Source organism: Chaetura pelagica, unplaced genomic scaffold (genome assembly GCF_000747805.2).
Source record: "Chaetura pelagica isolate M959 unplaced genomic scaffold, ChaPel_1.0 scaffold123, whole genome shotgun sequence".
NCBI classification, from domain to species: Eukaryota; Metazoa; Chordata; class Aves; order Apodiformes; family Apodidae; genus Chaetura; species Chaetura pelagica.
The window spans coordinates 398,848-413,255 of NW_009953295.1; the positions used below are offsets into that span (position 1 = coordinate 398,848).

Below are 14,408 nucleotides of genomic sequence, written 5' to 3' on the forward strand. Positions count from 1 at the left end.
CCTTGCTAGCATGAGTAAAATGAATGTTAAATGCAGGACAACTCAAGATTCAGTTCCAGGCATGTCATGTGACTCAGACCTTCCTCTTTCTATTGTAATAATATACTAAGTTACATAAATGAATTTAAGAGAACATATTTCTAAACGAGAAGGTAATTGGCGTGGTCCTCCACCAGGTGTCCCTACTGTAAACCCTGCAGAGTCTATTTATTTACACACCAAGTAGTTTTGTTACCAGGCGAGACAGGAAAAGTGAGCAGTGCCAAGTGTGGTACCTGAGGTGCCAGTGTGCTGGGCAGGCAGACGGGGGGTGAGGGCAGGAGAGGAAGGTATGGAGCAGGTTCCCCTGCCTGCCCCGGGTGCCATCGTCTTTCCCACCTGATGCTATTTACCTGTGCTGCACTTGCTGCCTGAAAGGTGTGCATTGCAGCCCTGTTTTTTAAATTTAATTGTATTTTTTGATAATGGGAAAGAAATCAGAGTGTCTGGTTAAATAATGTAGTTTGAAAGGGCTTTTTATTCCTTAGCAGGGTGATGCTGTGGCGAAGGTTTATCTGGATTGGAGAAACCTGCAGAACCGGTATCTTCATACATCTCTGGGTTTGTCTGTAACACAAGGAAGAGGACAGGCACATTAGGGCTTTTAAAATGACCTCTAATAGGCAAATGAAGCAGCCCTGAGCAAGAAGTGGCTGTGGCTACAAGCAGCACAAGCTGACAGGAGCGAGGGTTGCATACCTTCACGCACCCACTGTATGCTGTATCTGTAATAAAACAACCAGAGCTCCAGACATGGGCTCTGTGGCTCTTGCACATGCAAAGATTTTGAAGCGGTTGCTGTTACTCTCAAGTCTGGTCTCCTGTTCTGCTGCTGCTTATGTGGAGGAGCTGAACCCGGGCAAGAGTTTCCCTGACCCTGATCATGGAGATGCTGATGCTTCTTCTCAAGATACAAGGCTACATGTTTTCACAGTGGACTATGACTCTGTGAAAATTCCCTATGAAGTTACTCTTTGGATACTCCTTGCCTCTTTTGCAAAAATAGGTAAGTAGAAAATGGGATCTTGGGTCCTTCTGCCTCAGTTAGAAGTTAAAAATTTGCCATGTTACCAAGTATCTTCCATGCACTTTTGCAGCTGGGATTGTTTTTACAGCTTCTGTCCTCAGAAGAACATATTTACTCCTTACCATGACAATGAAAAAAATCCACCTCTTAATGCTTCCAGCTTACTTAACCAAATATATAACCTCTAAGCATCATAACTCTTGGGTTGTCCATACCAGTAAGTAGCAATGGAGCTCCCCTACGTAGTGTTGTTCATTCCTTTTTCTGGTCTTTAAAAATCACAAGATACATGAATTTATAACTTGCCACAACTGTAGAAATCAGTTACACTAGACTGAGACTTCAAGAGTATTGAACTGGGGGGAGAAAAATGGGAAGAATTATTTAATTGTGCAAATAATAGGAAACATTTCCCTATGAGCCTTTGTTTTATGTGTTTGCTGTTTAAAGTAATAGGGACTGAGAGTCTAAGAAAGTATAGGTCATCAGAAATGTTGGGTGAATACCTTTTGAATACATACCAAAGCATCTAGCTTCTCTTAGAGTTCCATGTAGGTATCTGAATGAAGTAAGACAACTCATAGAGAAGTAGGGACTGCAATTAAAATAGCAAAAATGGCTCACCATGTTTCTTATGCATTTGCATGGCTGGGCTCAAATTATTTTGGCCTTTTGTAATGAATGCAGTGATATCAAATAAAAAAGATAGTAATAATGTGAAGTGCTGCCCACATGCGTTGTCCCTGTTCTTTTGATCTTTACATGGGATTTTGAAACATTACTATGAAACGGGCTGGTAGAAGGGATTAGTGAGTCTATGGAGGTGGCTTGAACATAAATATTTTTCATATAATAGTCACACAATTGATAAAAATCGTAACCATTGACTATGATTTTCCAGTTTCAAATAGCTGATGATCTCAATTGAATCCCTAAGAACAAATGTCTTCACTGTTAAAATAATACTAAAAAAATTCACAAATCCAATTTTTTGTTGTGGCATCAACAGAGTAAGACAGCAGTGAGCATATTGATCCATTTCTTTATTCATCACCCATAAAAGCACAGGACTTGCCATATGGCACATCTACTCAATATTCTTGTTTTCAGCAAGAAACAGATACTTAAAAAAAACTTTGTCATGTCTCCGAAGCAGACCATTTTCTTAGCTGGGGGTTTTCCAATAACATTATTTTTTATGAAAAGTGTTAGCCTGAATAATCCAGTTACCGAGGGAAGATTTCCAAACTGTCAACAATTTTCAGTGCTTTATCCAGTTATTATCTTACTCTGGTTTTCAAGGTAACAGTGTGGGAAACATTTCTAGATGGCAAAACAATCCCCTTATTCCATAAAGCTGAAAGAAGACTTGAACATGATATCTTGAATTTAAAAAAGAGATCGGTATAGTTATGATCTTAATATACATTTGGTAAAAACAGATAGTCTCCTAAATAAGTTATTTAAAATTTCATAAAAATATTTTTTCCTTTATTTTTGAACACTGATAACTCAAGAGTCACAGAAATGTGGTCATGTTTCTGTCATTAGCTGCTAGAGTTATGGGATGAAGGTTGACCAGCTTCAGGAGTCACAACCATTGGATTTATTGGATTCTTTGTCTGTCTCATTCTTGTAAATTCTGAACATTTATAGTTGAGGCAACTCTCATTCACAATATTATTGCACAGGTCCTGGTATAGCAACTAGATGAACCACTGTGAGACAGGATTTTGGTTTTGGTATCAGTAGTTGTGTCAAATGGGAAGAGTTAAGTGAATACAGCAGTAGTACCAAAGTCTGGGTAGGAGGAGATTCACACTCGCAACATTTATATGTGACTGTAGCCCTTTCTCTGTATAAGAAGCTTGGCTACATCTATCTTGTAAACTAACTTACTTCCCTGTAAGGAGGCTGTGTGTGACCGTCTGTATCATGTCAGTGCTGGTACGCTACTCCTCAGCTCTGGCCTGTGTTGACAAGCATCTTTCCAGGCAGTGCCCAGGCAGACTGTGGGCCAGGGTCTGTTCCCACAGGCAATTTGACTTGACAGCTTCATGCTGGGGCAGGGAAGACAATTCAACTGTATGGACACAAGCTTCATTCTAGTGAGAAGAGAAAAAAACAACCCTCAGGATGCATTATTTTCTCAGATATTTGATGGCTGCTGGTAGTTCTTCAGTTCTGCTGGAATGACTGGTTTTGTTTTAGTAAACTAACTCATAATGTTCCTTGCAGGGTGCTGTTTGCCTCAGGTAGGAACAGTAGTTTTCCCAGAAAAGCACAGTTAATCAGCTTGTACAAAGCCTTATCGTACTGTGGCTTGGTTCATGCTGGTACCTGAGATGCTTTGGACATTTTGGTGTTTGTGAGTACTCAGTCCCTCAGCCTGTGGATGACCTGAAGTCTGCGCAATGCTTCAGGGGAGTGCTGGAAGTGAAGGGAGCTGAACAGACTGTGGCATTTGAGCTGCTCCCCTAACCCCTGGGCTTCTCCAGGTTCCTGGTCAGCCCAAGTCTAGCAGGAGTTCTGCAGCCAGGGACATTCCTCAGCATTGTGGGGAGCTTCCTAAAACCCACAGCCAGGAATAAGCGATCTCTTTGAGGCAGAGGGACACCACTGTGCCTAAGAGGTTTGGCAGCAGCATTTGGACAGCAAGGATTCTTGAGGAATGTGTTCTTTACAAATTGCGGAATGCCTTTTCAAAAAGATTTTGTGCATTCCTAGAAGTGGAACTTAGACTGAGCCACACTTGCTCAGAAATTGGGAGCTGGGGAGCAGGAAGAGAAGAGGCTCATGGCCAAATACTTTCCCTGCTGTAGTGATACAAGTCTGGGAATATTTCTTTTTGAATGGAATAGTACTGCTTGTATATTTATTTTCATAATCCTAAAAACAAAACCTGGCTGTCTGAAGACAAATTATTCAAGGGCAGGCAAAACTTCTGTCTGACATCAGTTAATTTCAATTAGATTAATACTGCAATGTTTTATTCAAGCTTTCCATCTCTATCACCGATTACCAAGACTCATGCCTGAAAGCTGCGTCCTGATTGCCATTGGAGCCCTAGTAGGAGCAATCATCTTTGCTTCTGATTACAAATCTCCACCAGTGATGACTACAAGCATTTATTTCTTGTATCTCCTTCCACCTATTGTCCTGGAGGAGGGTTATTTCATGCCAACTCGCCCATTTTTTGAAAACTTTGGGTCCATCCTGTGGTGGTCTGTGCTGGGATCTCTGCTAAACTCATTCGGGATTGGCCTCTCCCTCTATGGAGTCTGCCAGATTGAAGCCTTTGGCCTGACTGACTTGAACCTGCTGCAGAACCTGCTCTTTGGCAGCATGGTTTCAGCTGTGGATCCTGTGGCAGCTCTGGTCGTTTTTGAAGAAGCTTCTGTTAATGAGCAACTTTACATGATGATCTTTGGAGAGTCATTGCTAAATGATGGCATAACTGTGGTGAGTTTCCACTTCTTGTCTTCCTCTCCTTGGGCTCTTGTGGCTTGTTGGGTTACTGGGCACAGGGCAAGAGCATCTCTACGGAGATCCTAGACACATGATTTATTTTATGGATACTCCATTACATGTAAGTAATTTTAATGCACCTAAAAATCACATCTTACATTAAATCTTTCAAAACTACATTGTTTTAGAGCTTCTGGAAGAGGGAAGCATACACACACATACACATAGCCATTACATCTTGCTCTTGCATTCACTGAAGCGAATGGATAAGCTACAGCTGATTTAGGATCAGTGTAAGACATAGGAATGCTCTTGACATGAAAAAAAAATAAATAGAAAATTGTGCTCATAGAGACTGAAGGCAGCAGGGGTAGTAATACAGGAGACCCTGCCTTGTCACATGCTTTAGAGAGCCCCCTGAAAAAAAAGAAAAAAACCTGCCAGATTTGGACAGCCTCTAGAGGTTGCACTCCTTCCTCCAGTCTCATCTAGAAACTTTGTCAGAGGCCTTAGACAGGAATTCCAAAAGCTACTAATAACTTTGCATAACTCTGCTTCTATCAGTACAAAAATGACATCTGACAAAAGTTCAGCTTTTTTGGCTGTCTTACCTCAAGTATCCAGAAACAATGCTTCTGTAATAAGAGATATTTTGTGGTTTTGGTGGGTTTTTGTTTGTTTGTTTGTTTTTGTTGTTTTGTTTTGGTGTTGTTTTTTTTTGTTTGTGTTGGGGTTTTTTTGTGGTTTTGTTTTGTTTTGTTTTTAATAGGAAAAGAGTGTTCTTAAAGATCTCCTAATACTTTTCTCCTTTTCTCATTAGTTCAACTAAAACTTGGAGCAACCTGGAGTTCTAGTTTACAGTTGACAAAGACTGTTAGAATACATACAACTTTCAAGGAAGACATTGTAAGCAGGAAATTAATTGCTCAGAAACCAACATGACTGCTCATGTGCTGAAAGTTAACTGCAGGTTAAGGAGCTTTGAGAGATAAGATCTTTACAGAATTTAGATCACAGGAATCTAAAATACATAAAAACTATTCTGATACCATTGTACGTGGGTACAGCACAACTTGGATGTGTAAAATCTGAACAGAGTTCATTGCTGAAAGGCTTCATGGGAGAAGCACATTTTATGAGTAAAGTGAGAAGGAAAAGGAATTAAGTAATTTCTTGCAGCACAGCCCATGGATCATAAATCCTTCCTCTTGGTGAATCAGAGATGTAGAACTAAGGGACAAGTATTACTTAATTTTACATGCAAACTACTTATTTGTTATAGCTGTAACAAAAAAATCCCCAGTGCATCTATAATTTCCACTTGTCCTTTTGGTTCCTTCAAGTGCAGACCTCAAAAAGTAATACCTATGCCTCACTCTGGAAGTTTTGTCTTTTTTTTTGACTGGCTCTCTACTTTGCCTTTTCTCACCTGTATTTATGATGTGAGTCCAATATTATGTGACAGTATTTACATGAGCTTTCAGTCAAGATCCTCTTGCAGCATAAATGTATATTGACAGAAATCCTTTAAAAACAGTTGTATTTACACATTCCTCAGCAGCACTAGGTGTGTTAGCAAAAGAGATGTGAGGGCTGTACATGGGCAGTATCAGCTGCAGCACTGTCAGTTTCCTTTGCAGCACATGCCCTCGTCTTTGGGGCTCCTCTCACAGCAGCTGTGTTACAATCCATTTGTCAGCTCCTGTTGATGCATCTCTGCATCACCCACCTCTCACCCATTTTCTGAGCATTCAGATGTGTATGTGGCTTCATATTTGAGAAGACGGAACTACTTGCCACCTGGATTGAGCCCAATGGGTGGATTTCTCTTCTATGATACCCTACTTGCTTTTTAAAGGTCTTTAAAATTGTTTACCTCAGGTGTCTTATCTTACCATTTCCTCCTCACTTCTCTCTTAACAGTTTCCTTGGAGTTAACTCTATGCGTGTAAAAAGATAATATCACTAAGATATATTAAGCATACATATTTTTCTATTGTTGAAATACAAATATCCCCTAGTTCTCTCCAGTCTGCTTATCAGCTTGAACATTTTTTTCCCCAGCAGGAAAAACTGGTATGAATTCTGCTGAACTTGTACGTTATAATTGAGGCAACAATAGCTCCCTCTCCTGTATTTAGTTCAATATTGTGGTATAAAATATTTGCAAAATAACAGACTGTGGAATTAGAAGGGTAATTTAGGAGCTATGCCTTTGCATCAAGAGACTGGGGCAAAAGTGGATGATTTACCCTTTTTACCCATTTGTACCTTTTCCCATTCTCCTCAGTAAAGGGGTCCTGCTCAGGCCCTGTTAATTGCTTCTCCCAGTTGTTTCTGAGCAGACTGTTAGAATCAGAAAAGCACAGAAAGTTACAGGACTGGTCCTAGCATTTGTCATATGTAAGTGGAGCTTCACAGCCCTGTTTGAAACAGTGGTGTTTGTAAATCTTGTGCAGATTTTGTTCAAGTCTGAACACAGGGGGAGGACCCTGATTTTGCTGCAAAGTGTTTCAGGTATCAGAAGCTCAGCTCTTGTGTATACACACCATTTCTGTCTTGACAGGATCTGAGCATCTGTGAACATCTGGAAACAGAATGCTTCCCCTGACTACTTCATCTCTGAGGCTTGATTTTTAGAAACACTGAGAACACATATATCATGCTGTACTCAAAATGAACCAGTGACTGTTTTCTATAATGGTTCCCTCTCTTTGCATGCAGTAGTAGAGCAGTTAAAGAAATCTATGGCATGATGGAGACCCAAGCAAAATTAATTTATTTATTTGAAGGAATTTAAATTTATGTCTCTGATGTTGCTGAGGAAGACTTTGACCAGTGGGATGGATGGGAGCGAGGAAGGAGGATGGAGAGATCCTCTGCTTCTGCTGTTGAAGTTGACCCACTGTGTTTAGAATAAAATCAAATGTACGTGGTCAGAAAGAGTTACCAGGGTGGAAAGAAAGAACAACAAGGCTGCCCATGTTGGTGGTTAAGGCAATCACTCAAAAATCTTTTTTCCAGTGCTTCTGATGTGGATGGTATATGCAAGGTTTGTATCACATAAGCAGCTAGAGCAGGCACCTGTCCCCGGGGAGGTCCCCTGTGGGCAAGTGTCACTCTCTTTCTTCCTCTCCCTGGCTCTGACAGCCACCCAGTCGTTCACCACTACATGGTAACATCCCCTCCAAAAAACCCAAAGCGTGACATACTCAGAGTTATTAAATGAGGGCAAATATCAATCCATCTTTTCTTTTTAATTGAACAAAGACATCCTAAACTGATTCAGGCACATAAAGCAGAACACTAGTCCATTTACTGGCATAAACAGTGCAATGTGACTTTGCCAAGCAGCAGCTACATGGATCCTTGCTTATGACACAGTGTAGGATGTTGTACAGAACGGTATACTCTCACAAAACCTGTGATTAAAAAAAGGAAATTATAGCACATTTCCATAATTTCCATTTTAATTCCAGTTCAGTTATATCTTAAAGACACTTTGGGAACCAGAAAAAGAGAATAACCTATTCAGTCACTTGCTGAGGATAATCTGCATTGTTCCTAACTCAGTATAGATTCATTCCTTGGTATCATTTATGAAGAATCACAAACCTTGGGAAGAGGTTGAAGTCTGCAAGATAGGAGACAGAGAGAAAACAGATTTTATAATTAAAAGCTATCTGGTGAGTACAGTAAGGTTTACTTACTATGGAGGCATGAACCCTCTTTTCCTTATATGTACTGACGAGCTTAATTTCATACCTAGTAATGAGCTAAAAAGCATCTCTGGGTATTTTCTCACTTGAAACATTTTGTTTTGCTTTGTCCCCCAGAAATACTAGCAATGAGTCTCCTGGAGAATAGGCTGTGTGACAGCTCAAGGTTATATGTTTCCAGCAGCAATTTAAGATTATAAAGTACCTGGGGAATAATTATTATCCTAATGAGATTGACTCTTCTACCTGCAAGTATCTGCTTTAATCTTCTTAATAGCCTTCTGGAATGTACTATATGAAGAAGAAAGACCAAAGAAAACCATATAAGACAATTTACTTTGGTCCATTTTGTGTTTTTGAACTAATGCTTTGGTGCAACAGCTTCAGAGACCTGGTGTTTTTAGATGTTCTCCAAAATCTCTTGAAAACTGAAAGGTGACTTTCATGTGCTACACACTTCCTGTAAGCAGATCTGATAGGACTTAATGTTAACCAGCTGTCACTAACCACTAAGTCCTTTTTATTACTACACCACTCATGACTGTGGAAACTTTATATTAGTTTCTAAAAGATTGATCAAAAGTGGAATATATTGATTTTTTACCATGAATTTCTACAGAAAAGAAACTCTTGATAATAGGAGTATGGTAAACTTACCTGCTCTAAACTACATAAAATAATATTTACAGTCCAAATTATATAATGTAGCAAATTCAATCTTCTACTCTGACATTGTTGGGGTTTTTTTGGGTTTTTTTTTGTCATTTCAGGCTTTATAGTCAAACTATATGTGTGAAGCGTCTTTAGGTCATTTGAATGTCACAGTTTTTTGTTTGCACTTTGAGGTTAAATGAAAAGAAGGTTAAATGGCATGAAACCCAAAACATATGAGGATAGAGAGGCTGTATTTATCTATCTAGAGACAGCATGAAACTGAGGATACCATTTCCCTCCCCTCCTTCCTTTCCCTTTCCCAGTGATGTTTAATGATTCGTATACATCAAGTACTACTGAAAAGCGTTCAACATTCCAGAGTCTACTGATTGTGCAGACAACCTAAGTGGGATTTAAATCAAAAGTGTGATTCTTAGTTGCTCCCCTGCCCCATCCTGAGTCAGCAAGAGAACGTGGAAGGGAGAGCCTGGGGTTGGTAATGTACTTAGCTGGGCTTTTAACATCTGCTGCAATAAGAACAATAATTTAGTTTACCTCCAGAAAACCAACCAAAAAAAGAGTAGCTTTTGTTACTTAAATTGAATTTCACCCCCCAGAGTTTTACTCTTATTGCATAATCACATTCCCCTCTTTTTTTTTTTTCTTCTATTTTTCAGGATACTGGACAGACCCTTAATTCTGGGATTTGTTAAGAACCAGCTGAAATTTCAACTGTTACTTTGCTGAGCTGTCTAAAGCAAGGCATACACACATCCACACATACCCCCCCCATTAAATGAGTAAACTTGCTATGCTCAGAAAGATGCATGACTTCTGTCTTCTTATTTTCACATGCAGGTTTTATATAACATCTTCATTGCCTTCACCCAGATGCACAAGTACGAAGAAATTGAATCCATTGACGTTTTTGCTGGCTTTGCTCGCTTCTTTGTGGTGGGACTGGGTGGAGTGGTGTTTGGCGTCGCCTTTGGATTTGTTTCAGCTCTCATGACTCGTTTCACCCACAACATTTCTGCTATTGAACCCCTGCTGGTCTTCATGTTTAGCTACCTGTCATATTTGTCTGCTGAAACCCTTTACATTTCGGGGATTTTGGCGTGAGTATCCCTTACAGCTTTTGGGAAGCTCTTTTAAGGAAAGAAACGTTGTTTCAATGGGGTGATTCATTCAAGGCTGGTACAATACGGGTATTTTCGGTCTCTGACCTGGAGATCTGTCATGGCTTCTAAAGGGTCTGTAAAATGTGGTAGTAACTAGGAAAAGAATACCCAAAGCTAGTGTAGGCATAGATACTGAGGAGTGGATACCTGCTCTGAAATTTTTTTAGATATTACCCACTGGAAAAAAAAGATTGCAGTGGGTAAAATGACAAGTGCTGCCACCATCTGGTTACTGCCTCTGGTAATATCAGCAGGATGAGAGAATTATTTGATAGTAGACCATGTGTCTGTATTTATAAACTGTATTTATCTATTATTTATAAGCAAGATCCTCATGAGATTGCGAGAGATGAAAAGCAGAAAAAATAGGATAAGAATGTCCATTATTACATACTTATATACAACATATACCCATGTGTATAAATGTAGAAGATAATACCTGGATGTGATCAATACAGCTTGTCCTTGTTTTCTGAAAGCACTGTGATGGTGTGCATGCCTGCTGCAGAGAGGAAGCTGGCACGTCTGTCAAAGACAGCAAATTGTGGGAAGTATTGTGGAGTATTGTGGGAAGGAGAAAGGACAGCAGCAGAAAAAGAGTCAGAAGAGAAAGGAAGGAATAGGGGTGAAAGTGAGACTTTGTGATAAAGCTGCTGGTAGTTAAATTTTAAATATACCACACAAAAAACAACCCATGTTGTCAGGCAGCAAGGTCTTGTGGACCCTGGTGCTGCAGAAATGAGTTCCCTTTATTGAGGACAAATTGATTTAAACCTAGCAAATATAAATGTGTGGTTGTTGATATCCAGACAAGTGTATTATTTACCCATCTCCACTTGCTAAACCCTGATTTGTTTAGCTTTAAAGCAGAATTAGCTTTGTAAAAGCAACCTTTGCAGGACTGCCCTGGGAAGCAATATTTGAATATTATACCATATTAAATAAGTACTTAGACAGCACATATATATATATATACACACATATATATATTTCTGAGCAATCAGAAAAAGGAGACAAGTCTTGCACTGTTTTACATATCCAAGATATTTGATCTGATTAAGGTGACTAGCAATTTTAGTTGAGCATGGTTTAGTTGAGCATAGAGACCTACTGTGTAGTGTGCACTAATACCATATCAACTCTTCCCTAACTGCACTGTCCAAAATTTCATTTAGCATTATTTTCATTAGAGTGTTGAAATGATTAGTAATAAAAGAATGATAATATAATTGCGATTTATTATTCTTATTGCTTCATTAAGGAAATTATTGCTTGTTTTAAGGGTAGGAACTTATTGTCACCCTTCTGAATTATTGAGGAATTCATTCATTTTTCACTTGAATCATGAAAATCTATTATGCGTGTGTCTCTGAAAGTCAACAGTATTAAACATTAATGCCTAATGGCTTTGTCTAAGTGTCCTTGGACTTGCTAAATGTCTCAGCTCCACTGGAATGCCCTTGAGATTTCTTCAGCAGAAATTAAACGAGCAGAAACTAGATGAAGGGTTATTTAATGAACATTAAGCATTATCTGAATTCACAAATTTGCAAAAACATCATTACAAGATGCCCCCAAAGGTTAAAATAATAGTAATAGAAGCTAGATAGATGTTGGAACGTGTTACTAGTGTAGCATTCTATTCATCTACAACTGTTGAAAATGAAGTTGGAGAGAGGAAACCCCCTCTGTAAGGGGGTAGCTCGAAGACTACTGCTACATGTGACTGGTCAGCATCTGTGCTGGGTGGCTGGTGATGCCTCTGAAGCCTGCTTTATTAAGTCTTCATTAATAGTAAGGAGACGGAAAACATCCTTTTTTCTTCCTTAGGCACATTCCCCACACCCTGGCTAACTAAAAGAGGGGAAGGAGACCTCTGTAGGATAATCCAGTTTCCCTCTGCTGTACAGCAATGGGCAGACAGTCCCTGAAGCTCACCCTGGCCCTGCCAATCTGTCAGCCAGCTGGCAGGGAGCCACTGGGAGCTTTGGCTCTGGCACTGGGTTGCCACCATGCTCCTCCATGACCACCTCAAAGAAGATCACTAAGATCAGGTTATGTCCCTCTAACCAATCTGCCCATGTGCTTGTACAAAATCGACTTGCTCTGTGTTTGAGGTTCAAATATTTGGTGTTGGTGGCTGTGTGTTAGGCATTCAGAATAAAATGGACCTTGAACTGGAATATGATACTCTCACTTCCTCATCAGGAATACTGACTGGTTTACATCCTTTTTCCTGTATGCAAAATGGCTTTGTAAAGGTGAATGAAGATGCTCTTCTAGCTAATGAAATAGCTAATGTTATTAAAGAAATAAAATGCTTCTTGGTATTAGGGAAGTCAGAGGCTGATGGAGAGTTCAGGTAATGAAAGCTGAGGTTGTTTTTAGATTAAAAGAAAGACAGGTTGTGGCTGATCTCTGATGTTCTGCCTGGTACAGGATGACAGCATGTGCAGTAACAATGAAAAAATACGTTGAGGAGAATGTTTCCCAGAATTCCTATACCACAATAAAATATTTCATGAAGATGCTGAGCAGCGTCAGTGAGACCCTGATTTTCGTGTTCATGGGAGTGTCTACAGTGGGGAAAAACCATGAATGGAACTGGGCCTTCATTTGCTTCACTCTGCTCTTCTGCCTCATATGGCGGACACTGAGTAAGTCAGGCTTTGCAGGCAACATTCTCTGTACCTCTGAGAGAAACACTTTGGTGAAAAGGTATGTTAGAAGCATCTGTACAGACTGGCATAACCGGTTTACTAAAGAATTTATTAGACTTATGTCACTGACAAGTTAGTTTCACAAATTTGCACATGAAAAAAGAAATCCCCCCAAAAATCTGAATGCCAGTTTCCAAGCACAGACTTCATGGTTAGGTGAGAATAGAATATTGTAAACAAAATTAAAATATTGTGCCTATATAGATGTTTATATCTTACTTAAATATATGCTGTTCGGTAAGTGGGCTTCATAATGGTTTCATCACACACTGTAATTAACTTACTAATCAGAAAATGTACATCACCTCACTTCTGGTGCTATAACACTGCAGGTCTTGGGCCAGAAGAGCCAGAGGCATTAAAAAACAGGGAAGATGAAAATTAGCACTAATGGATAACAAAACAGGGACTCTTCCTTCCTTCCTTTTAGCACATTGAGGCCAGCCACACTGTGCTGCTGCTCCTCAGAAGTAAATTCTGAAGTTTTAAACTGCTAGAAAAGAGTGCCTGTTTGAAATTACTCAACTTCCGTGCACACAGTATCTCCCAATTCCTGCAAAAGTCTCCTAGTCCCAAATTTGTGAGACTGAGATACCTCCATCATGGGCAAAGCAGTTCATAGATTATGTATTTCTCATTTTCTCCTAATGTCAGGATGGGTTGACAGTAATGTTGAAAAAGGAGAAGCAATAAGAAGGCTGGTGGTGGTCTGGTGGTGGCAGCAGTTCTGTAGACTTCTTGTACAAGGTGCTCTTGTGCCTGTTAGCCAATTGACTGGAACTGTGGAAGCAAAGAAGCAACACAATGACATCATCTCCATCATCTTCTAATACCATCCAGCCAAACACTCAAGCTGACAGAAGAAGGAATGACCTACTGGTTCAGACCAACCATCCAGTGATGTCAACAGAGCCTGCAGGAGGTGCTATTTAGGGAAGGCTTGCAGGCCTTACCAATTTCTGAGCTCTGTTCATCTCCTACTTCATCAGCATCCAGCAGTCTTTGTGTTATGGAAACAAAAGGGTACACTTCTTGCCTATGCTACACAGTGGTCTGTTTTGGACCTGTTGCCCATGTGATCCTTTTTTTGAACCTGAATATTCTATTCTGCACCAGATTGAGTTACAACTGCTGCAACAGAAAGCAAATGCATTTACTCCTGCAGAGATGATGAATTATGGAACACACCCTAATCAGCCACTGTAATTTATAACTTAAATTCAGTTAAAAATATGAGTGAACAATACTTTTGTAATAAAATATGTTTTAGAAGTAGCACACATGAGAGGGCTAAAAATACATTTATACTAACAACCTTATTTCTGACTGAATTGGCCATCTTAATATCTTTGTTTTTTAAAATCAGTAGGATTTTTCAGAGTAATTTGTGATTTTATGATAAATCCAAATGTTTCATCAAGTGGACTTGGAGATGTTCTGAGCACTGAAATGTAGGCATGTACTTTGGTTAAGTAAGTTAGTAGCTTAGTTCCTCCTGCTTCGTTTATAATCACAGGAGGCCCCTCTGGAGCATCTACATCAGGCACCTGTCACCACCTCCTTCAGTCTTCATCCCTGGTTTATATTCCTTTTACATACA

The 14,408-nt window shown here is 39.7% G+C and overlaps 1 protein-coding gene across 1 annotated transcript in view; it reads left to right on the top strand.

Moving 5' to 3' along the window:
- The first annotated feature begins 792 nt into the window (after positions 1–792).
- Positions 793–14,408, top strand: part of SLC9A4 (solute carrier family 9, subfamily A (NHE4, cation proton antiporter 4), member 4) — a 31,576-nt gene continuing 17,960 nt past the window's right edge. The window contains exons 1-4 of the mRNA XM_009997946.1: positions 793–1,045; positions 4,065–4,528; positions 9,766–10,025; positions 12,528–12,745. Of these exons, the coding sequence (XP_009996248.1) occupies positions 793–1,045; positions 4,065–4,528; positions 9,766–10,025; positions 12,528–12,745 (1,195 nt within the window). The remainder of the gene's footprint in view (positions 1,046–4,064; positions 4,529–9,765; positions 10,026–12,527; positions 12,746–14,408) is intronic.